Source organism: Anomalospiza imberbis, chromosome 26, assembly GCF_031753505.1.
Source record: "Anomalospiza imberbis isolate Cuckoo-Finch-1a 21T00152 chromosome 26, ASM3175350v1, whole genome shotgun sequence".
Classification (NCBI taxonomy): domain Eukaryota; kingdom Metazoa; phylum Chordata; class Aves; order Passeriformes; family Viduidae; genus Anomalospiza; species Anomalospiza imberbis.
This window is the reverse complement of record NC_089706.1, coordinates 5,154,412-5,177,614: the sequence shown is the minus strand read 5'-3', so window position 1 is coordinate 5,177,614 and position 23,203 is coordinate 5,154,412. Positions and strand designations below refer to the sequence as shown.

General features: G+C 64.4%; 3 protein-coding genes across 5 annotated transcripts; 2 read left to right on the top strand and 1 right to left on the bottom strand.

Moving 5' to 3' along the window:
* The first annotated feature begins 320 nt into the window (after nt 1-320).
* SYPL2 (synaptophysin like 2) lies at nt 321-6,285 on the top strand. Its single transcript, XM_068173127.1, has 6 exons — nt 321-478; nt 1,082-1,153; nt 2,501-2,619; nt 3,316-3,517; nt 3,600-3,791; nt 5,932-6,285. The coding sequence occupies exons 1-6, from the start codon at nt 428-430 to the stop codon at nt 6,058-6,060; spliced, it is 765 nt and encodes a 254-aa protein (XP_068029228.1). The 5' UTR covers nt 321-427; the 3' UTR covers nt 6,061-6,285.
* Nucleotides 6,286-7,092: 807 nt separating this feature from the next.
* ATXN7L2 (ataxin 7 like 2) lies at nt 7,093-16,694 on the top strand. 3 transcript variants are annotated; one of them, XM_068173124.1, is made up of 11 exons: nt 7,093-7,242; nt 10,305-10,379; nt 10,504-10,608; nt 10,850-11,033; nt 11,115-11,377; nt 12,680-12,762; nt 12,847-13,073; nt 13,875-14,055; nt 14,256-14,377; nt 15,283-16,072; nt 16,388-16,693. In XM_068173124.1, exons 1-11 carry the CDS (start codon nt 7,146-7,148, stop codon nt 16,400-16,402), a joined length of 2,142 nt encoding a protein of 713 aa, XP_068029225.1. In that variant the 5' UTR covers nt 7,093-7,145; the 3' UTR covers nt 16,403-16,693. The 3 variants fall into 3 exon arrangements, with proteins under 3 accessions (XP_068029225.1, XP_068029224.1, XP_068029222.1); XM_068173123.1 differs by having other exon boundaries at nt 7,097-7,242; nt 10,221-10,379; nt 13,896-14,055; nt 16,388-16,694; XM_068173121.1 differs by having other exon boundaries at nt 7,098-7,242; nt 10,221-10,379.
* Nucleotides 16,695-17,828: 1,134 nt separating this feature from the next.
* On the bottom strand, nt 17,829-22,014 carry AMIGO1 (adhesion molecule with Ig like domain 1). The gene is made up of 2 exons (XM_068173028.1): nt 21,954-22,014; nt 17,829-21,912 (listed from the first exon to the last, which is right to left on the bottom strand). The coding sequence occupies exon 2, from the start codon at nt 20,888-20,890 to the stop codon at nt 19,400-19,402; it is 1,491 nt and encodes a 496-aa protein (XP_068029129.1). The 5' UTR covers nt 20,891-21,912; nt 21,954-22,014; the 3' UTR covers nt 17,829-19,399.
* Between the last annotated feature and the right edge of the window lie 1,189 nt (nt 22,015-23,203).

Below are 23,203 nucleotides of genomic sequence, written 5' to 3'. Positions count from 1 at the left end.
GCTGCACGGAGGGGAATACCGGGAGGAGATACCGGGAGGGGGTGTATGCCCCGGGCCCCCGGGGCCATACCGGCACCACAACGCCCAGTGCACGGTGCGACGCCGTCAGCCTCCTTGCCGGCCCTGTTAGCGGCCCCCGGCGGAATTCCCGCCTCGTTGCAGCGCTCCCGGCTCCCGGGGGATCGGCGGAGCCGATGGACGGACGGACCCTCCCCGGGGGGCGCTGCGCGTCCCGCGCTGGCCGCAGGGCCGGGGGGCGGACCGGGCCGGGGGGCTGTCCCGGGGGGCCCGGGGCCGGCCCAGGGGCGCTGCCGGGGGCGGGGCGGGGCTGCCCGCCCCGGGGGCGGTGGGGTGCCCGGTGGCGGCTCCGCCAGCGGAGCCGTCCCAGCGGGCGGCGGAGGCAGCACCGACCGCCCCCGGCCCGGCCATGTCGGAGCCCGGCGCCCCCGCGGCCGGTGATAAAGCGCCCCGGCTCCAGGTAGGGCTCCGGTGCGTCCCCCCCTCCCGGTGACCGCGGCAGGCTCCCGGTGCAGCCCCTCGGTGTCCCGGCGCTGTTGCCCGGGGCAACTCCCGGTGTCCCTCCGGTGTCCCGGAGGCGATCCCCGGAGCAGTCCATGGTGTTCCCGTGCCGACCTCCGGAGAAGCCCACAGTGTCCCGTTGTAGCCGCCGCTGCGACCTGCGGTGCAGCGCCCCGGTGTCGCGGTACAGCCCTCCGCTGTTCTGGTGCCGTGGCCCATGCCGTTTCCCCGGTCCCCCAGGGCAGCCTCCTGCCCGGGGCAATCCCGTTGCAACCCCTCCGTTTCCCCGGGGCAGCTCCCCGGTTCCCCGGTGCGGCCCCTCCGGTTCTCCGGGGCAGTCCCCCCAGTTTTCCGTAGACCCCTCTCCACCGAGGCAACCCCCAGCCCGGAGCAGGCCCCTTTGCAGCCCCCTGCCCGGGGCAATCCCGTTGTGGCAACCCGGGGTAGCCCACGGTGCAGCGCCCCATGCCCCGGGTAGCCCCCTTGGTTCCCCGGAGCAGACCCCGGGGCAAGTCCCGGTGCCGTCCCGGTGCTCCCTGGCTCCCGCCGCTCTCTCCTGCAGGACCGTGTCCTTCGTGGGCTGCGCTGGGGCCGCCTCCAGGAGCCCCTGGGCTTTATCAAGGTGCTGGAATGGGTGAGTGACCCCGGTGTGTCCCCCTGACCCGGGCCCGATCCCAGACCCACATCACAGCCCCCTCCCCAGCACTGCTGGTGCTGCTCCCCAAGGACCGGAGTCCCCCCAGATCTGGGGGGTTCCGTTGCTTTCCCGAAGCCCCCCCAGAACGAAGGTATCCCAGAGCCCCCCCTGCCCCTCCGGAGCTTCCTGCACCCCATCAGCAGCGGGGGTGGGGGCTGCGTTTTGGGGCTCCGGGGGAGGAGGGGAGCAGGGCCACACGGACGCCTGGGCTCAGGCCACGAGCCCCTCTCTGGCCCTCCCCGGTGACCTTGAGCAGGTGGCTCTGCCCAGCCGTGCCAAAGGGGACAGTGACATCGGGGTGTCAGGTCCCCGCCATTCCCACGGGCTCAGGGGGCGCTGCGTGCGTGGGTGGGTGGGGGGGTGGGTGGGGAGAGGGGCTGAGGGTCAGTGAGCCCCAGGAAGGGGGACGCTGGGGACGGGGGGCTGCCAAGTGCCCGCGGCTCTGTCCTGTCCTGGCCGTGCCATGAATGGCTCCCTGTGAGATTGGATTTCAGGGTGGCATTTCTGCAGCTTGGCCTCGCCAGGGCTGGGGGGCTCCTGGGGGAAACTGAGGTACAGGGGGGACTCAGCCCTCTTTGGGCATCTCCCACCAGGAGAAGCCAGAATGAGGGGCTTTCCCCCAGTCCTGCAGCTCCTTCGTTTGCATAATCCCACCCACGGAGGCTCTAGGCTCCCCTTGCCATTGAGGCCACAATATGGGATCAGACCCCACATGCAAAGACAGCCCAAAAACAAAAACGTGGAGAAAATCCCTGGAGGATCCACTGACACCCCTGCTTAAACCCTTAGTGCCACCCATGGGGCTGCCCATCCCTGCAGCGTCAGGCCTGCCTTCGATCCCCCATTTCACCCGGGAAGCTGGGAGCTCAGCCAGGAGGAGTTGTGGGAAGACACTTTGAGAATGGTGTTTTCCCGGCACCCTCATCCAAGAGATGAGGGCGGCGTGACTCCAAAGACAAGGGAGGGCAGTGCTGGCTCCTGGAGAGGGGACAACTCTGGGGGTCCCACCATGGGGATGCTCCCAGCTCTCTGGAAACCCACTCTGGTACTCAGTACCCTGCCCAAAATTAAGGGGGGATCGGGGTGGGTTTGGCCTTGGTGTCCCCACCCCCCCAAAACATGACCCCCATCCTCAAATCCCAGTGTTGGAGGGAGGCACCAAAGGCCAACATCTGGGGGGTGGCAGCTTGCCCATTACTCAGTGCCAGGGGATGCAGCTTGCCCCCCAAGGATGAAAGGGCCCCCAGGGCCTCAACCCCCCCGACCCATTGCCCTCTCCTGCAGCTCTTTGCCATCTTCGCCTTCGGCTCCTGCGGCTCCTTCAGCGGCGAGACCGGAGCCACAGTGAAATGTGACAGCGGAGGGATGACAGCCATCAGCATCCAGTTCGGGTACCCCTTCAGGTGAGGGGGTGCTGGTCCCTGACACCCCCCAGGGCTGCTGGGCTGGGGTTAGACTCCCTTCCTGCTGGCAGGGCCTCCGTGGGACCACAGCCATGGTCTGTGTGGTGCCGTGTTCAGATGGGGACCCTCTTCACCCTGACCCCATGGGAGCCTGTTCACCCTGCTCACCCTGACCCCATGGGACATCCCTTGGCATCCCTGTCAGTTCCTGACACCACCCAGGGCGATTCTTGTTAATCACAGAAGACCGGGGTGTGGAAGGAGGGAAGTTCTCAGTACTCGGGGAAGACCACGGGAATGCTGATTTATCTGGGAAGGCAATGATGGAGTTGGGCCAGATGAGAGTCACAGTTCTAACCCCTTTCCTCTGCCACCGGCCCCATGCCAGGACACTAGATCCTGGAAAGGAATTCAGGTTATGGCAGTGGATCTGTGCCCTCCATCCCAGGGGACCACCCCAGCCTGGTTATTGTAGCCATCACCATCAAACCTTCCCATCCCAGGGGACCACCCCAGCCTGGTTATTGTAGCCATCACCATCAAACCTTCCCATCTCAGGGGACCACCCCAGCCTGGTTATTGTAGCCATCCCTGTTATCATCTCCGTTCCCAGGGGACCACCCCAGCGTGGTTATACCACCTACCCCCACACCCTCTCCATTCCCAGCCCCCTGACACCCCCTCCCTCTATCCCAGGTTATACCAGATTCCATTTGGGATGCCGAATTGTGAGGATGAATCAGAATCTCGCACCCTGTACCTCGTTGGTGATTTCTCCGCTCCCGCCGAGTTTTTCGTGACCCTGGGGGTCTTCTCCTTCCTCTACTCCATGGCTGCTCTGGTGCTCTACCTCCGCTTCCATTCCCTGTACACCGAAAACACGAAGCTCCCCTTCACAGTAAGGCAGGCTCATCCCCCGGGACACGTGAATCCAGCGGCGTGCCAGGATGGCAGCTGATCCCGGGCTCTCATCCTGGCAGGATTTCTGCGTCACCGTCTGCTTTGCCTTCTTCTGGCTGGTGGCAGCGGCGGCATGGGGCAAGGGGCTGAGCGACGTGAAGGCAGCCACGCGCCCCTCCACCCTCATCTCTGCCATGGGGGTCTGCCAGGGCGATGGGGTGGTCTGCAACGCCGGCACCACGCCGGCCATGGGGCTGGCCAACATCTCGGTGGTGAGGGCCACGCGGGCACACACACGGGCACACACACAGGCACACACATGGGCACACAGGGGCACACACAGGGGCACACACATGGGCACACAGGGGCACACACACACACAGGCACACACAGGGGCACACACACACACAGGCACACACATGGGCACACAGGGGCACACACAGGGGCACACACATGGGCACACAGGGGCACACACACAGACACACACGGACACACACAGGCACACACATGGGCACACACACAGGCACACACACAGGCACACAGGGGCACACACACAGGCACACACACAGGCACACAGGGGCACACACACACAGGCACACACATGGGCACACAGGGGCACACACACACAGGCACACACATGGGCACACAGGGGCACACACATGGACACACACGGACACACACAGGCACACACATGGGCACACACACAGGCACACACACAGGCACACAGGGGCACACACACAGGCACACACACAGGCACACAGGGGCACACACACACAGGCACACACATGGGCACACAGGGGCACACACATGGACACACACGGACACACACAGGCACACAAATGGGCACACATGGGCGCACACAGGGGCACACACACACACATGGGCACACAGGGGTGCACACATGGGGCAAACACAGGGGCACACACAGGGGCACACACACAGGCACACACATGGGCACACAGGGGCACACACATGGGCACACACATGGGCACACATGGGCACACACATGGGCATACACACGGGCACACACATGGGCACATGCCCATGGACACACACACACGGGCACACATAGGGGCACACACATGGGCACACACATGGGCACACATGGGCACACACATGGGCATACACACGGGCACACACATGGGCACATGCCCATGGACACACACACACGGGCACACATAGGGGCACACACATGGGCACACACATGGGCACACGGGCACACACAGGGGCACATGCCCATGGACACACACACACAGGCACACACACGGGCACACGGGCACACACATGGGCACACACACATGGGCACACACATGGGCACACACAGACACAGGCACACACACAGACACACACGGGCACACACATGGGCACACACACACAGACACACACACGGGCACACACATGGGCACACACACACAGACACACACACGGGCACACACATGGGCACATGGGCACACACATGGGCACACACACACACACAGGGGCACACACACGGGCACACACAGCCGAATAGGTGTATTTTTTTCATTGGGAGCACAGTTTAGGGGCTTCAAGCAGAGCTGAGCAGCACATGTGCACACACACGCAAACCTGGGCGGGACCTGCTGCGAACCTGGGCACACGAAGGCACAGCAGTGCACACGCGTGTTCACGGGACAGCACACGTGGCCGTGGGAGCACACCACAGGTGCCCAGTGCTCACGCACAGCTGTGCGCTCACACACGTGTGCCAGATTCCTGAGCTCAGCCAGGAGAGGGCAGTGGGAGTGTGGGCACGCAGATGAAAATATGGGCACACGCAGGGAAATGCGGGTGAAAACACTCCACAGCCACCCGCCTCGGTCCCACGGGATGTGGGATCCCCCCCGCATCCCCCCAGCCGTCAGGGAGTGCCAGGATGGGGTGGGTGGGGGTGATGCAGTCCCTGGCATTGGTGTTTGGGATGTATGGGATGCGTGATGTGCGTGGGGGCGCAGGGCATACGAGGTGCCTGAGGTATATGGGGCTCATGGGGTGAAGTGGGGTGCATGGGGTGCATCTGGCATGGGGGTGGCACGGTGTACATGGGGTGCATGAGGCGTATGGGGCATACAGGGTCCATGGGGTGCACAGGTTGCATGGCACATGTGGGGCGCATGGGGTGCATAGGGTGCCTGGGGTGCATGGCTGGGGAGTATGGGGTGCGTGGGGCACAGGACGTGGGTTACACATGGGGCTCATGGGGTGCCTGGAGCGCAGTGGGGTGCGTGGGATGTACGGGAATTATGGGGTGTGTGGGGTGCACAGGGCACACACGATGTGCAGGGTACATGGGGCGCACAGGGTGTGTGGGGTGCTATGCTCCCCCAAGGCTGCCCTGTGGGACCCTCTCCCTTCTTCTCTGTCCTCTCCCCTCTCCCCTTTCCTCTCCTGCAGCTCTTCGGGTTCCTCAACTTCTTGCTGTGGGCCGGGAACTGCTGGTTCGTGCTGCGGGAGACGCCGTGGCTGCGGCCGCCCGCGCCCCGCGACAGCGCGGCCGAGCAAGGCGCCATCGACAAGCAGTAGCCCCGGGGGCGACCCAGCCCGGGGATCCCGCCCGGCCCCCGGGACCTCGCGCCGGCCGCCAGCCCGGGGACGAGGTGTTGCTGTCCCCGGGGACGGAGCCGCCGGGGGTTCGGATGCTGAAGGGGGACACGGAACCCCGGGGGTCCCGCTTGCTGTCGGGGGCTCTGTCACCCCGGGGGTCCGTGTCTGTGTGGGGCGCATAAAGTCCTGGGTACCAGCTGTGAACTGGGGCTCCTGGTGTCTGCCTCGGTGCCACACTCCCGGGTGGGGCGCGACCCCTGCCCCGTACAGGGATAAACCGGTCCCCATCTCTGGTATAGGGTGAACTGTGGACCTCAGATCAGTACTGGGCTAATGGAGGGTCCCAGACAGGTCACAGGGGGCCCCAGACCAGTAAAAGGATAATCAGGAGCCCCAGTCCGGTATTGGGATAATATTGGAAGCACCACTGGAGTATAGGCATCACCTGGAACCCCAGCCTGGTATGGGAATAATGGCAGGGAGTCCCAGCTCCATACAGGGTTAATAGGGAGCCCCAGACCAGTGGAAGGATAATCGGGGCTCCTAGGCTGGTATAGGCATAACGGGGATCCCCAGCCCCGCACAGGAATAACCTGGAACCTCAGCCTTGTATGGCAATACACTGAGCTCACAGCCCAGTACAGAAGTAACTACACCGGACCCCAGCCCCTTATAGGAATAACTGGAGTTCTGGGTCCGGTATGGGGACAACAGGGAACCCCAGCCGAGTATAGGGATACCGCGTGCCCCTAACCTGCTGTAGCGACAGCGGGTACCCCCATCCCCGTACAGGGATAACAGGAGACCCCAGCCTGCTACCCGAGCTTCCTGATCCCGAGGGATCACTCGGGACCCCCAGGCCAGCGCGACATGACGGCTGTCCCCAGCTCAGTGTGGGGACAGCGGGTGCCCCGTGCCGGTGCGGGCTCCGGGGCAGGGGCCGGGCGGGGGTCGCTCCGGGACTACCGTGCCCGTGGTGCCGCGGGGCGGGCGGGGCGCGCGGCGCATGCGCGGGGCGGGGGCGGCGCGGGGGGGGCGGCGGTGCCGCGGCGGCGGCGGCGGCGATGGCGGCGGAGCGGCGGCCGGTGCCCGGCCTGGACGAGTTCGCGGGGCAGAGCTGGAGCGCCTGGCTGGAGCGGGCCGGGCCGCCCGCCGACACCGGTGAGGGCGGCGGCGGCGGGGGGGGCTTCGCGACCGGGGCCGCGCCCGCCGACCCCCGGTCCGAGCGCCGCCGCGCGGCGGGCGGGCAACGGCACCGGGAGAGGGGAGTCCGGCACAGGGAACCGGCAGCAGGGCATCCTGCACCGGGCACTGGGAACGGGGCATCCCGCGCTGGGAACCGCGAACGGAGCATCCTCCACCGGGCGCTGGGAACCGAGAGCAGCGGGAACGGCTCGTTCTGCTCTGGGAACGGGGCACCGGGAACGGGGCATCCTGCACTGGACAGTGGGAAACAGGGCACTGGGAACCCTGTTCTGGGCACCGAGACCTGGCATCCAGTACCGGGAGCTGGGCGCACAGCAGAGGGTGCCGGGTCTGGATGCCCAGGGTAGGATTCCCAGTGCCCAGTTTCTGGTGCAGGTTGTCCTGGCATGCCCTAGGATGTTCCCTGGCACTGGGAACTGGACACCTGGAATGAAGCATCCTGTACTAGCACCTGGCACTGGGAACAGGGCAGCCAGACCTGGCACCCTGCACCGGGAACCAGACACTGGGAAATGGGGCACCCTGCCCTGGGATCCTGGTACTGGGAATGGGCACCCTGCCCTGGGATCCTGGTACTGGGAATGGGCAACCTGCACTGGGATCCTGGTACTGGGAATGGGCACCCTGCACTGGGATCCTGGTACTGGGAATGGGAACCCTGCACTGGGAACGAGACACTGGGAACAGGGCACCCTGCACTGGGATCCTGGTACTGGGAATGGGCACCCTGCACTGGGAACCAGACACTGGGAACAGGGCACCCTGCACTGGGATCCTGGTACTGGGAATGGGCACCCTGCACTGGGATCCTGGTACTGGGAATGGGCACCCTGCACTGGGAACCAGACACTGGGAACAGGGCACCCTGCACTGGGATCCTGGTACTGGGAATGGGCACCATGCACTGGGATCCTGGTACTGGAAATGGGCACCCTGCTCTGGGATCTTGGTACTGGGAATGGGCACCCTGCACTGGGAACCAGACACTGGGAATGGGCACCCTGCCCTGGGATCCTGGTGCTGGGAATGGGCACCCTGCACTAGGAACCAGACATTGGGAACGGGCACCCTGCACTGGGATCCTGGTACTGGGAACAGGGCACCCTGCACTGGGATCCTGGTACTGGGAACAGGGCACCCTGCACTGGGATCCTGGTACTGGGAATGGGCACCCTGCACTGGGATCCTGGTACTGGGAATGGGCACCCTGCACTGGGAACCAGACACTGGGAATGGGCACCCTGCACTGGGATCCTGGTGCTGGGAATGGGCACCCTGCTCTGGGATCCTGGTACTGGGAACGGGCACCCTGCACTGGGATCCTGGTACTCAGACCTGGGCATCCAGACCTGACAGCCAGTACTGGGGACTGGGCACCCAGCACTGGTGACCACGCACTGAGAATGTGGCATCCTGCACCAGAACATGCAGAAACAGGAATGGGGCACCCAGCCCTGGGCACCAGACAGTGGGAATAGGATATCCTGCAATGGGTACTTGGCACCAGGAACTGGGTACTGGGAACCTTACACTGGGCATCCAGACCTGGCACCCAGTACTGAGAACTGGGCACCCAGCACTGAGCACTGGGAACTGGGAATAGACACTTCCTGCTCTGGGAATGTGGCATCCAGCACCAGGCATCTGGCACCAGGAGTCAGGACTGGATACCTGGCACTGCACAGCCAGGCATGGCACCTGGGTACCAGGAACTGGGCACTCAGCACTGGGCATTTGGCACTGGGAACAGGGCATCCTGTACTGGAGACCCAGCACTGAGAAATGGAATGGGGCATCCTACAAAAGTTGTGCAAACTGCAGTGGACACTGGGCACCAGGAACTGGGCACCCTGTGCTTGCACTGGGAACTGGGCACTAGGCAGCCACACTGGGCACTGGGATTCAGGAATTGGGCAGCAGGATCTCTGCACTAGGAACTGGGCACCCAGCACCGGGCACCGATCTGGCACCAGGCAGCCCAGTCTGCCCACTGGGAACCCTGTGCCTGTTATGGGGAGCCAGCTATTGGGTGCCCCTTCCTGGATTCCAAGTGTCCCAGCTGCAGTGGACACTGGTGGGAGCAGAGCAGCAACTGGAGAGCCTGGACTGGGAATTAGTTGCCACCATTACCCCAGACCAGGCAGGAGGTACTGGGAGCTCCAGGTGGGGGACTGGGCATCACATGCTGGGCACTGGGATATCCTGCACTGGGAACTGGGCAGGGCACACTGGGAGCCAGGTGCTCCTTACTGGGAGCTTGGGAGTGTCCCAGTGGGCTCTCAGCAGTGGGATTGGCTGCCCCAAACTGGGCACCAGTGATGGTGCATCTGAATGGGTCTGGGTGCCCAGTATGGCACAGCTAGATGGCACTGGCTACCCAGTATGGCATGGCCAGGCAGGCAGGACTGGTTACCCAGTATGGCACAGCTGGATGGAACTGGGTGCCCAGTATGGCATGGCCTGATAGGACTGGGGATGGACTGGGCACCCAGTTTGGCACAGTTGGCCAGGTCACCATCACCACTGGCTCAGTGGCCACCAGTGCCCCCAGAACAGAGCCCAGGCACAGCCAGTGGAGCCACGGCTCTGTGGGAACCAGGCTGACCCCAGGGTGTCACATCCTGGGACCAGGGTGTTGCCAGGGCTGTCATGTGCCACACTGGCGTGTCCTCAGGGATGTTACACCCCATCTAGGATGGGGCTGTCCCCAAGGGTGTCCCATCCCAGCACCAGGGTGTCCTCAGGGATGATCCATCCCAGGGCAAATACGTCCCAGGGGTGTCATATCCCATACTGGGATGTCCCCAGGAACATCCTGCTGGCACTGGGCTGTCAGGATGGGGACCCTGGAGATGGTGACACACCACAGGGCGATGCCACTCACAGGATGATCTGTCTCTCTGGTCTAATTTTGTCTGGTTTAATTGTTCCAGGAGCAGGAATGCCAGGACCAGCCCTGTGTGGGAGCACCGGGACCGTCCGTGTGCCAGCCACTGACAGGATTTTGTCTCTGGCAGGATCAGGGTCAGAGCTGGAGGAGAATGGGAAGAGTGGCAGCAAGAAACTGGACACCATGACCCTGATTAAGGAAGGTGAGCTCCTCTGTGGGGTGAAACCCAGCATTTCGGGGCTGTGTGAGCCATCGAGCTGGGATCCTTGTCTGCAGTGCTTCCAGCAGCACCAGGTGTGTGCCAGCTTACTGAGCTCTCCCCACAGACATGGACATCTTCGGGCACTGCCCTGCGCACGACGAGTTCTACCTCGTGGTCTGCAACCACTGCAGCCAGGTGGTGAAACCCCAGGCCTTCCAGAAGCACTGTGGTGAGCCAAGGAATTTGGGGAATGGCTATTCCACCCCATGGTGCTGGGAACAGCACCGGGAATGCCAGCAGGGCTGGTTGTGGGGGTACAGCCTAGAGGCAGGGAGGGGGCTCGCAGCAGTGGGAGCTCTGGTGTGGGCTAACCGTGGGGTTATCCCATTTCATTTCATCCCATCCCATCCCATCCCATCCCATCCCATCCCATCCCATCCCATCCCATCCCATCCCATCCCTCCTGGCAGAACGCCGGCACGGCCCGCTCAGCAAGCTCTATGCCCGTGCCACCGCGTGCCACGTCGCCGTGAACGGGCAGCCGGTGCCTGGCAGGACCCCCGGAATGGCCAAAGCCCTGCAGGAGAAGCACCCTGGTGCCCGTGGGAGAGCCCAGCCCCTCCCCGAGCACACGGACAAGGATAACAACCTCTGGTGAGCGCTGGGACGGGCGACCCTGATGCCCTTGTGGGGTCACTTTGATGCCACCCCTCCTCCCCAAAACTCTCTCCACAGCTTGTTTGTGCCCGTGGTGAACCTGGAGAAGATTCCCAGCATTCCCAAACCGGACGGGCACGGGATCAAGGTGCCCCCCAAAGCCGTCCCCACCAACTCCAAGGAATCCCTGGGGAAACCCGCGGCTGCCGCGGTACCCAAAGAGCCCCCGGTGCCCGCCGGGGTCGGGGGGGATTCGGCCATGCCGGAGAGCATCCCTGCTCCGGGGGACAAGGATGTGGGGGCCCCCAAACCGCCCCCCAGGTCCCACAGGAAGCTGGCGCGTGAGTCCCCCCTTTCCTTGCCGGCCATGGGTGGGGGCGGATGATCCCAGCGGGACTTCCTGGTGCCGGAATTCCGGTGGCCAGGTCTAGCAGTGGGGTAGGTACCAGGGGAGTGGCATCCCCCTCCCCACTGGAGGGTTGTTGGGGGGGTCCCTGCCCTCCCCCCAGTTCTGGTCATTCTGTAGGTTTAGGGCCCCCACTTGACTGCTCCCAAGGAATGGCCACAGCAAGAGCGGGAGCTGAGGATGGATCCCCAAATTCGCACGTGCTCCTCCAAAAGTGGGGGTCAAACGTGTCCCCCATATGGGGATTGAACTTGTGTCCCCCACAAAAAACGTGAGAATTGGATATGTGACGCCCAAAAATATGGGGGTCAAATGTGCATTCCCCCCCAAAATATGGGGGTTGAATACGTGTCCCCCAGAATAGAGGGGTTGAATATATGTCGCCCCAAAAATATGGGGTTTGGATGTGTATACCTCCAAAATATGGGGGTCACATGTGTCACCCCAAAATATGGGTGTTAAATGCATGGTCCCGAAGATATAGGGGTTAAACACATGTTCTCCCCAAAATATGTGGGTGAAACGTGTGTCCCTCTAAAATACGGGGGTCAAATGTGTATCCTCTGAAAATGTGGGGGTTGAACACATGTCCCCCCAAAAAAATATGGGGGTTGGGCATGTGTCACCCTGAAATACAGGGGTTGGACATGTGTCACCCCAAAATATGGAGGCTGGACACATATCCCCCCCAAAATATGGGGGCCAAATGTGTTGTCCCTCCCAAAATATGGGGGTATAACACATGCCCCTCCCAAATGTGGGGGTCAATTGTGTATCACCCCAAAATATGTGTGTCAAATGTGTGTGCCACCCCAAAATATGGAGTTTGGATGTGTGCCCCCCCCCAAAGATGGGATTTAGACATATATTCCCCAAAATACAGGAGTCAAACATGTGCCCTCCTGCCCCCAAAATACCAGAGCCAATTGCTGCTGTGCCCACAGACCCTCCCAGGGGACAGCAAGGCCATTAGCAGGACCCAGATGAAAATGGGGGGGTCACTCCAGGGAAGCAGCAAAAAAAGGTGGGGGGGCTCACCCTTCAGAGGAGCAAAAAGGGGAGGGAGCAGCACATGGTGACCCCCCCTACCCCTTCAAAACTTCTCAGGGGCGGAGGGGGCTGTGTCCCCCACTCAGAGCTGCTCTGAGGAGTGGGTGTTCCATGCCCAGCCCTGGTGGGGGGTGTTGGGGTGCCCCCCCAGCACTCCCCAGCACCCTCTGCCTCCATGTCCCCCCAGGTAAGGAGTGTGACCTGAACCGGCAGTGTGGGGTGCGGAACCCCGACACCAACAAGCTCTGCACCCGCCTGCTGACCTGCAAGGTAGTGGGAAACGGGGAGGGGACACCCCAATATCCCAGCCTGGGTGTTTTGGGGGATCCTGAGCCCCTCCCTGCTGTCACCCAGATCCACTCGGTTCACCAGCGCCGGGAGGTGCAGGGTCGGGCCAAGGATTTCGATGTGCTGGTGGCCGAGCTCAAGGCCAGCACCCGCCGAGGGGACCCCCCGAAAGACAGGAGCCCCCCTGAGAAGGACCCACTGCACCCTGCCCTGCAGGACACCCCCTCACTGCTGCAGCCCCCCAGTACCCCTCCCTGCCGAGCCAGGCTGTCCCACTGCTTGCATCCCCCCAGGTGAGTACCCCATGGATGTGGGAGGGGGTCTCCTCTCACCTTTCCCCACCTGAACTGGGGGGGATGCATTGAAAGGGCAGGAATGGGAGTGGGGGTTTGGGGGGGTCCATCTCACCCCCTCCCCAGCTGAACTGGGGGGATGTGGTTTGGAGCAGTGATTTGTGGGGTCCCATGTCACCAGCTGAACTGGGGGGATGTGGTTTGGAGCAGTGATTTGTGGGGTCCCATGTCACCAGCTGAAACTGGGGGGATGTGGTTTGGAGCAGTGATTTGTGGGGTCCCATGTCACCAGCTGAAACTGGGGGGATGTGGTTTGGAGCAGTGATTTGTGGGGTCCCGTGTCACCGGCTGAAATTGGGGGGATGTGGATGGGAGCAGGGATTTGGGGAGTCCTGTCTCACCCCCTCCCCAGCTGAATTTAAGGGAGGATGTGGCTGGGAGCTGGGTTTTTGGGGTCCCATCTCACCTTTTCCCACCTGCACTGGGGGGTGTGGCAGGGCAGCAGGAATGTGAGCGCAGAATTGGGGGGTCCTGTCTCAGCCCCTCTGCACCTGAACTGGGAGGGGAGGTGGATGGAAGCAGGAATGTGAGCGCAGAATTGGGGGGTCCTGTCTCAGCCCCTCTGCACCTGAACTGGGAGGGGAGGTGGATGGAAGCAGGGATTTTGGGGGGGGTCTGATCTCTCCCCACCTGAATTGGGGAGCACATTGTAGGGATTAGAAGTGGGGATTTGTGGGGAGGGTATTGTCTCACAGTGACTCCCCAATTATGGAGCACCCCAAAACTTCCTCTCCGATGCAGGGCCCGACTTTCCTCTGCCAGTGACCCTGAGGATGCTCCGGCCACCTCTGGGGAGGGGAGCATGGGAGGCTTCCCCCTCCCCCTGCCCAAGGCGGGCAGCCGCGTGTCCAGCGAGGAGAGCGAGGAGGAGGGGGGCGAGGAGCCCCCCCGGACCCCAGTGCGCCCACCACGGCCTCAGGCGGTGAGTGAGGGGACCCCAGAGTGGGGCAGGGACCCCCAGCTCCACCAGCGACCCACCCATGTGAGACCCCAGAGTGGGGCAGGGACCCCCAGCTCCACCAGCGACCCATCCACGTGTCCTTTCCCCGGCTCTGTGCTGGGTGGGTGGTTGAGGTGGGGGTGTGGGGGGGCTGCAGTGACCCTGGCACGGTGCCCCCCCAGTTCTGCACCTTCGGGAGCCGCCTGGTGACCCCGGGCTGTTACGTGTTTGACCGACGGCTGGACCGGTTCTGCGCCGCGCTGGGCTCCATGCTGGAGCAGCACCTCAGCGCGCACAGGTGGAGGTGAGGGGGGCCCAGGGGACAAGGCCTCGGGTTTGGGGTCCCAGCATGGTGTTGGGATTGGGGGGGAGGAAGGGATTGGGGATTTGGGGGGGTCTTGTTGCACCCGCCCCCCATTCAAAGTGAGCGGGGTAAGGTGGGGGTGCAGGGATGCGAGTGGGAAGCTGGAGGGGGTCTCATTTCACCCCACTCTGATCCAAACTGATGAGGATAAGGTGGGGATGGAGGGATGGGAGCAGGGATTTGGGATCCCCTCCCTACCTGAATCAGGAAGAACTGTGGGGGACAAAGATGGGAGTGGGGATTTGAGTGGTCCCATTTCATCGCCTTCTCACCCAAACTGGGAAAGATCAGGTGGGGATGCAGGACTGAGAGCAGAGATTGGAGGGGCGGGTTCTGTTCACCCCCTCCTCACCTGAATTGGGGTGTAATGGAGATTTGGGGGGATGACCTGTTTCACCCCCTCCCATCCAAACTCGGGGCGACAAGGTGGGGATGCAGGGGTGGGAGGGAGGATTTGTGGGGGGTCCCATCTCACCTTTCCACACTTGAACTGGGGAGGACAAGGTGGGGCTGGAGGGATGGGAATGGGGATTTGGAGAGGTCCCATCTCACCTTTCCACACCTGAACTGGGGAGGACAGGGTGGGGCTGGAGGGATGGAATGGCGATTTGGAGAGGTCCCATCTCACCTTTCCACACCTGAACTGGGGAGGACAGGGTGGGGCTGGAGGGATGGGAATGGCGATTTGGAGAGGTCCCATCTCACCTTTCCACACCTGAACTGGGGAGGACAGGGTGGGGCTGGAGGGATGGAATGGGGATTTGGAGAGGATGAAGCAGAGGGATGTGGTTGGGAGCGGGAGTTTTGAGGATTCCCCATCTCACCCGCCCCCTCCCTTCCCACAGGAAGATCCCTCCAGCCGTCGTCCCCCCTCTTCACCTCCCCGCAGCCCCTCCCAGCCCCGCTGCTCCCCTTTACGGCCCTGCAGCCCCTTCGCCGCCCCTCCGGACCCTCTCGGCGGCCGGGGGGTGCCGGGTCCCCACCAGCCTCACCTACACCGTGGGGTCCCCCCCGGCGGCGGCCGCCTGCAGCCAGCCCGAGTGCGGGGGAGGGGGCACGCAGTCCATCACCTCTCCCCTCCCCGCCAACACCCCCTCACCCTCCTTCAGCAAACTGCCCCCCAGCAAGGCCAGCAAATCGCCCCGGGCACGGGAGGCGCCCGGCGGGATGGACGCGGAGCCCCGGCCCTGGCAGCCCCCCCTCACGGCCGGCAGCCCCCCCTACAAACGGACCTGTTTGGGGGACAGCGCCAAGGGCAAAAATCAGGGCTTGGCTCCCCCCGGCAAGACGAAACTCGCCCCCCCGGCTTCGCCCTCCATCGCCATCCTCAACGGGACCCCGCGGGTGCGCCGAGTGCCCCCCGGCCAGCCCTGCCGTGCCCCCCCCGCTGCCCTGGACCCCCAAACGCCGCCGCTGCACGGGCTGGGGGGGCCCCCCCGGGGGCTCTCCGAGGATGAGGTGAAGAAGCGCAAGAACGCGGCCACCTATTGCCGAACCCTGAAGGCCAAAGCCGCGCCCCCCCTGCCCGGTCCCCCGGCCCCCCCCGGCTCCGGGAGCTCCGGCTCGGGGGGCTCCATCCGCAGGAAGAAGCCGGGGACGCCCCTGGGATTCGAGGAGAAGAGGAGCGCCCTGAAGGTAGGGCTGGGGGGTGGGGTGGGTGGTGAAGCAGGGGGGACCCCTCCTGAGGGTCAGTGGGAACGCTGGGACTGGGAACACTGGGACTGGGGTCACTGTGCCCTGAGGGATGCCCCGTGCTGGGGGGGACACCATGGTCCGGAGGGGGAAAAGCACCGGGACATCCTGGCCTGGTGGGGGACACCCTGAGGGGGTGTCCGCCTCCCCAACCCCGGGGACACCGTGGGGATCCCCTAAGCCTGTGGAGAGTCCCCGCGGGTCCCCTGTCCCCAGGGTTGCCCCCCAGGGCTGACTCGTCCCCTGTCCCCCCTGCAGTCCAAAGCCCATTAACGGAGGGGTCACCGGGGGCCCCCCTGTGTCCTCCCCACCGGGAAACGCCAGAAAACCGATGAAGGGGGAAAAAAACATCCCAAGGAAACACGAAGGAAAAATCCCAAACTTCCAGAAAATACCTCAAAACTCTCAGTTCTGTTCTCTTGCTGCTAAATCAGCCTCGGGAGGGGGGGCGGCACTGGGGACCCCCCCCCGGACCTCCCGGGGCCCCGTCGGCCGCGGATATTTATAAGAAAAGGTTGTTGCTGTTTTTGTTCTTTTTGTAAAAAAAAAAAACAAAAAAAACAAAGAGAAAAAAAAAAGAGTTGTGTAGTGGGGGATGGGGGAAAGAGGGTGCTGGGGGTCTGTGGGTTAGGGGGATGGGGGGGCTCAAAGGGGCAGGGGGATACTGGGGACCGTGGGGAGTTATTGTGGGGCTGGGGGAGTGTCACTGGGGAGCTGGAAGGGGTCACTGGAGTTAAGAGTGTTGAGGGGCCAGTGGGGTACTGGGGGGCTCGTTTGGGGGGGCTGTGGAGGGTTACTGAGGAGCAAAGGAGGTCTTTGGGGTGCTGGGGGGGCTGTGGAGCTGGGCAGGGGTTCATAAGGGTCTCTGGGAGGCTGAGGGCACCATTGGGGTGCTGGGGGGCTTCCTGGGGACTAGAGGGGGTCTTCGGGGTGCTGCAGGGTGGGCAGGGCCCCATAAGGGTCTTTGGGGGGCTGGGAGATGGTCAATGGGGTCACTGAGATTCTGGGAGTTGGCTGGGGTGCTGGGTGGTGGTAAATGGGGTCATTGGGGTGCTGGGAGGCTCAGTGAAGTCACTGGATGGCGGCATACTGGGGACCACAGGAGGTTTTTGGGGTGCTCGGGAGACAGGTGGGGTTCATTGGGGTGCTAGGAGGGTACAGGGGACCATAGAGGGTCTTTGGGGACTTAGGGGAACAGTGGGGTCATTAAGGGGGTGGGGAGATCAGTGAATTGCTTGGGGGTGGCCTCAGTACAGCAGGTAGGTCCTGGGGACCATGGAGGGTTATTAGGGTGCTGGGGGGGTTAAAGGACAGGTACTGGGGACCATAGGGAGTCTTTGGGGTGCTGGGGGGACAGGCGGGGCACCATAAGGGTCATTGAGGCGCTAGGGGTGTCAGTCGGGTCACTGGGGTGCTGGGGTGAGCACAGGGCTGGCCATAGAGGGGTGCCCAGAACCCCCTCCCAGCACAGCGTGTCGGGGTCAGAGGGACACTGGGATGGGCACACTGGGGTGACCGGGGTGACCCCCCACCTCACCCCCCTGCACCCCAGATGGGGGCAGGCAGGGCAGCAGGGCCCCCCACCCAGCCTCACCCCGGGGGGTCCCCCAGCAAGTGTCACCCTGTCCCCAACCCACCCCCACCGCAGCAAGGGGACACCCCTGGGAGCCCCCCAAAAGCGGGTGAAGGTTGCACAGGTACGAGGGAAACACATTTATTTTGGCCAAGGCATCGGTGGGCATTGCCCGGTGCAGGGGGGTGGAACGTCCGGGGTGGGGGCACGGGAGACACAGGCTGGGCTGGCAGGGGGACACCCATGGGAGGGGGGCACCCCCTTTTTGGGGTGCAGGAGCCCCCGGGTCCCACCCCCTGTGGGGGACGGGGCTCTGTTTGCAGCTGTGGGTTGCAGGGTGGGTCAGGAGGTGTTGGGGGTTCCCCAGGGGGTTGACACACCCCCGGTGTCCCCATGGGGGTGGCACATGCTCCCCGGGGGACTCATGCTTGGCCATGCACATGCCAAGGGGGGCAGGGGGAATGGGGGGGCCAGGGCTGCAGGGAGGGGGTTCTGCCCGGCGCTGCCGCTCCTGGGGGGGCTCATGGCTGCCACTGCCACTGTCCCTCAGTCCTCCAGTGCCTGGTGGGGCTGATGCCCTGCAGTTGGTGGCCACGCTGTCCTCACTGAGACTTGTCCCTGTGGTCCTGTGGTGACCACAGCAGCGATGCCCAGTCCTGAGGGGCAATGGTGGGACCCCCCCAAAAACGAGGGACACGGTGGTGGGAGTCTGGTCATCCCTCCTGCCCAGGGACGGGTCACAGCAGGAGATTGTCCCCTTGGCGTGTCCCCTCCCACCCTTGCTCACTGCAGTCCTCCGGTGACCTTGGCAGGGCCAGGGATGATGCTCAGTCCTGAGGGGTGATGGTGGGAACCCCAAAAGCTGGGGACACGGTGATGGGGGTCCAGCCTGGGGACAGCTTGCAGTGGCAGTGGGGACACAGGATGTCCCTGGGACTCCCCATGGTGTGACACCCTCTCACCTTTGTCCCTCGCAGTCCCTCAGTGATCTCAGGGATGATGCTCAGTCCTGGGGGGTGACGGTGGGACCCCCAAAAGCTGGGACATGCTGGTGGGTGTCTGGCCACCCTTCCTGCCTGGTGGCAGGTGACACTGGGGGACTGCCCCATGGTGTCACATCCTTGTCCCTTGTGGTTGCGCAGTGACCTCGGTGGGGCCAGCAGTGATGCTCCGTTCTGGGGGCAATGGTGTTGCCCCCCAAGTTGGGGACATGGCAGATGGGGTCCAGCCACCCCTTCTGCCCATGGCATGTCCATGGGGAACAGGTCACAGCAGCAGTAGGAACACAGGGTGCCCTGGTGGACTGTCCCCATGGTGTGTCTCCTCACACCCGTGTGTCCCTCACGGTCCCTTTGTGATCTCAGTGGGGGTGTGGGATGATGCTCAGTCCTGGGGGTTGGTCATGGGACCCCCAAAAGCTGGGACCATGGTGGTGGGGGTGCGGCCAACTCTCCTGCCCAGGGACAGGTCACGGTGGGAGACTGTCCCCAAAGTGTGTGTCACATCTTTGTCCCTCACTGTCCCATGGTGCCAGTGACCTTGGGCGGAGGCAGCAGCGATGCTCAGTCCTGGGGTGTGATGGTGTGACCCCCCAAGCTGGGGACACAGCAGTGGGGGTCTGGCTACCCCTCCTGCCCAGGGACAGCTTGCAGTGGCTGACACAGGGCGTCCCTGGGGACTGTCCCCACAGTGTCCCCTCACACCACGATGGGCGTGTCGGAGAAGACGGAACTCACCGAGTCTGGATCCGACACCTTCCTCTGCGCCTTGGGGCCCTGCCGGGCGGGCAGCGGGGGGGTCCCCCCGCCCTTGAACCTGCCGTTCTGCCCTGTGCCAGCACTGGAGGCCATGTGGGAAGCGCAGGGCTCCCCGGTGCCCCCGGCGTGGTTCGGGGTGGTGCTCAGCACCGAGGAGTTGATGCTGTCGTCGCGCGGTGCCGGCGGCTTCTCGGTGCCACGGCAGCAGCAGCAGCGGCACGGGGTGAGGTACAGGTAGATGAGCACCAGCACCACGCTCAGGATGCAGCCCACCAGAGTGGTGTAGGCCGTGTTCAGCGTGTCGTGGGGGCCGTGCAGGGTGAAGTTGTGCACCAGCAGCTCCACGTAGAGGGTCTCGTTGAGGAGGGGTCCGGCCACCCAGCAGGAGTAAGTGCCGGCATCCTCAGGGCGCAGCGCCCGCAGCTGAAGGCTGCCGTTGGCCAGCAGGACCACGCTGCCGTTGCCCCCGTCCCCCAGCACCCTCTCCCCGCCCGGAGTCACCCAGTGCCGGCTGCGCACGCCCTGCCACCGGCTGTCACAGCCCAGCGTCACGCTGTCCCCGAGGTGCGCCTCCAGCACGGCCTCCCGTGCCTTGCTGCAGTTGAGAGGCGGCTTGCCCGCCAGCTCCAGGATCTTGACGTGAGCGGTCGCTCCGGGCAGGAGGCAGCGCAGCTCATCCTGGAAATCCTCCACGGCGCTGAGGTGGCGGCGGCGGCCGCGGTCCAGCAGCTGGAAGAGCAGGCAGTCGCAGGCCAGGGGGTTGTTGTGCAGGTAGAGGCGGTCGCGCAGCCAGGCGGGCAGCGCCTGCAGCTCGCCCGCGGGCACGGCCCGCAGCCGGTTGGCCGACAGGTCCAGCAGCGCCAGCTGCGGCAGCCGGGTGCCCTCCCGGAGCAGCTCCAGCGGGAAGCGGGCGATGCGGTTCTGTCCCAGGTAGAGCTTACGCAGCCGGCCCAGGTTCTCGAAGGCCGTGCGATCCACCGTGGCGATCTCGTTGTTGTACAGCAGCAGCACCTCCAGCTCGCCCAGGTCGCTGAACAGGTTCTCGTCCAGCGTCCGCAGGCGGTTGGAGGACAGGTCGAGGTGGCGCAGGCGCGGCACGTGGGCGAAGGCCTCGGTGGACACGAAGGCCAGCCCGTTGTGGCTCAGCAGCAGCGCGTGCAGGTGCGGCAGCCGCGCCGGCGCCCAGTCCGCGCGCAACCGCGTCACGTTGTTGTGGCTCAAGTCCAGCACGGCGGTGAAGCGCGGCAGCGGCGCCGGCACCACGCTCAGGTTGGCCTGCGAGCAGCTCAGCAGGTTGGAGGCGCAGACACAGCGCGGGGGGCAGCTCCCTCCCGCAGACCCCCAGGGGGACAGCAGGGACAGCGCCAGCAGCAGGGACAGCGGCACCGTGGGGACACGCATGGCCACGCAGGGGGGACAGGGTGGTGGCATGACGGGGACAACGCAGCGTGGAGAGTTGGGGGGGGGCTTCAGTCACATGGTGTCACGATGTGGAGTGGCTTGGTCACCCAGTGTCACAGCACAGGGTGGCTTTCAGTCACACGGTGTCACGGCAAGCGCCAGGTTGAGGGTTCACCAGCTGTCATGGTGCAGAGGCTTGGTCACTTGGTATCACAGTCCAAGGTGGCTTTGGTCACCCAGTGGCAGGTGCCAGGCTGGTTGATCGCTTGTCACAGTCCAGGCTGGCTTTGGTCTGCCAGTGTCACAGCACGTGCCAGGCTCAGGCTCACCCAGGAGTCACGGCACAGGGTGGTTTGGTCACGCAGTGTGACAGCACATGCCAGGCGCAGGGTGCCCCTGGTGTCACAGCACCTGCCGATCTGGCTGCTCACCTGGTGCCACGGTGCGGGGTGCTCGGTGTCACCGCGCTGTCATCAAGTGCCCTGGTGTGCACCCAGTGTCACTGCCTGGGGTAGCTGTGGTCCCCCGGTGTCACGACATGGAATGGCTTTGTGCCCCGGTGCTCCCTCAGCGTCACGGCTTGTGGGGTTCGGTCCTGGTGTCACAGGGTGTCCCTGGGTCACTGCCCACCAGGGCACGGTGCGGGGCGGCTCTGTCTCCACTGTCACGACATGTCCCCACTGTCACGGCCCACCCGGGGCACGCCTGGCCCGGGGCTCCTGCCTGCCCCCCCGGCCAGGATATCGCCCCCGGTCCCGGCCGTGCTGCGGACAGAGCGGCGGAGGATGCTCGCTCCCTCCCTCCCCCCTTCCTCCCCGGGCGTTACCGGGGCTGGCCTCGGGCCTGGACCGGGAATGGGGTCGGAGCGTTACCGGGCCCGGTGCGGCGGCGACCGGGCAGGGCCGGGCCCAGACGAACCGAACCGAAGAGAGTCAAGCGGAGCCGAACCGAACCGAGAGAAGCCGAACAGAGACGAGCTGAAGCCGAGCGAGGCCGAAGGAAGCCGAGCGGGCCGCTCCGAACCAAGCAGGCCGAACCGGGCCGGGCCGAACCTCGCCGAGCTCAGCCGAGCAGAGCCGAGCCCGGCCCGAACGCGGCCGATCCTCGCCGAGCTCAGCCGAGCAGAGCCGAGCCCGGCCCGAATGCAGCCGAACGGTTCCGACCCGACCCGAAGGCGGCTGCACCGCCCCGATCCGCCCCGGGACGGGGTCTGGGGCAGGCCCGGTGCGCACGGCCCGTCCCCATTGGCTGCGGCCGCGCTGCGCTCCGCCAATGGCGGCAGCGCGCGGCTTAACCCGCCCGGCCCCGGCCCGGCCCCGGCCCCGGCCCCGGCCCCGGCACCGGCCCCGGCCCCGGCACCGGCCCCGGCCCCGGCACCGGCACCGGCACCGGCCCCGGCACCGGCCCCGGCACCGGCACCGGCACCGGCCCCGGCCCCGGCCCCGGCCCCGGCACCGGCACCGGCACCGGCACCGGTCCGTGCCCACCCCAGCCCGGCCCCATGTCCGACCCCAGCCCCGGCTCCATCCTCTACCCCGGCCCCGGCCCGGGTCCGACCCCAGCCCGGTCCCGTGTCCCACCCCGGCCCCATCTCCCGTCCCAGCCCTGGCCCCGTGCTCATTTCCCTCCCCAGCCCCAGCCCTACGTCCGACCCCATCCTCATTCCTGTCCCAGCCCGTCCCCACTCCCCTCTCCACGCCCCTCCCCATCTCCGTTCCTATCCCCATCCCATCTTTATCCTCATCCCACTCTCCCTCCCAGCTTCTTCCCCACCCCCATCTTCATGCCCCTCTTTATTCCCATCCCTATCCTGTATCCCTGTCCTCATCCTTATCCTCATCCCTATCCCTGTCCTCTTCTCCATCATCCCAATCCCATCCCTGTCCCTATCCCCCATCTCTATCCTCACACTTGTCTCTCCCCTATCCCCATCCTCATTTCCATCTCTGTCCTCTATCCCCATTATCCCACTTCCATCCCTGTCCTCATCCTCGTCCCCATCTCCCATTCCCATCCTCTCCCCATCCTCATTCTCATCCCTGTCCTCTGTCCCCATCCCCATCCAATCCCATCCCATCCCATTCATGTTCTCATCCCCATTTCCATTTCATCCCATCCCATCCAATCCCATCCCATCCCATTCATGTTCTCATCCCCATTTCCATTTCATCCCATCCAATCCCATCCCATCCCATCCCATCCCATCCCATCCCATCCCATCCCATCCCATTCATGTTCTCACCCCCATTTCCATTTCATCCCATCCCATCCAATCCCATCCCATCCCATTCATGTTCTCATCCCCATTTCCATTTCATCCAGTCCAATCCAATCCTATCACGG

Excerpts from the sequence above, each read along its gene's own strand:
- SYPL2 (XM_068173127.1), top strand. The coding sequence starts at position 428 with ATGTCGGAGCCCGGCGCCCCCGCGGCCGGTGATAAAGCGCCCCGGCTC. Across the intron at positions 1,154-2,500 it reads TTATCAAGGTGCTGGAATGG|CTCTTTGCCATCTTCGCCTT; the intron begins GTGAGTGACCCC and ends CCTCTCCTGCAG. Across the intron at positions 2,620-3,315 it reads CAGTTCGGGTACCCCTTCAG|GTTATACCAGATTCCATTTG; the intron begins GTGAGGGGGTGC and ends CCTCTATCCCAG.
- ATXN7L2 (XM_068173121.1), top strand. The coding sequence starts at position 7,146 with ATGGCGGCGGAGCGGCGGCCGGTGCCCGGCCTGGACGAGTTCGCGGGG. Across the intron at positions 14,056-14,255 it reads GCCCACCACGGCCTCAGGCG|TTCTGCACCTTCGGGAGCCG; the intron begins GTGAGTGAGGGG and ends GTGCCCCCCCAG. Across the intron at positions 14,378-15,282 it reads CTCAGCGCGCACAGGTGGAG|GAAGATCCCTCCAGCCGTCG; the intron begins GTGAGGGGGGCC and ends CCCTTCCCACAG.
- AMIGO1 (XM_068173028.1), bottom strand. The coding sequence starts at position 20,890 with ATGCCACCACCCTGTCCCCCCTGCGTGGCCATGCGTGTCCCCACGGTG.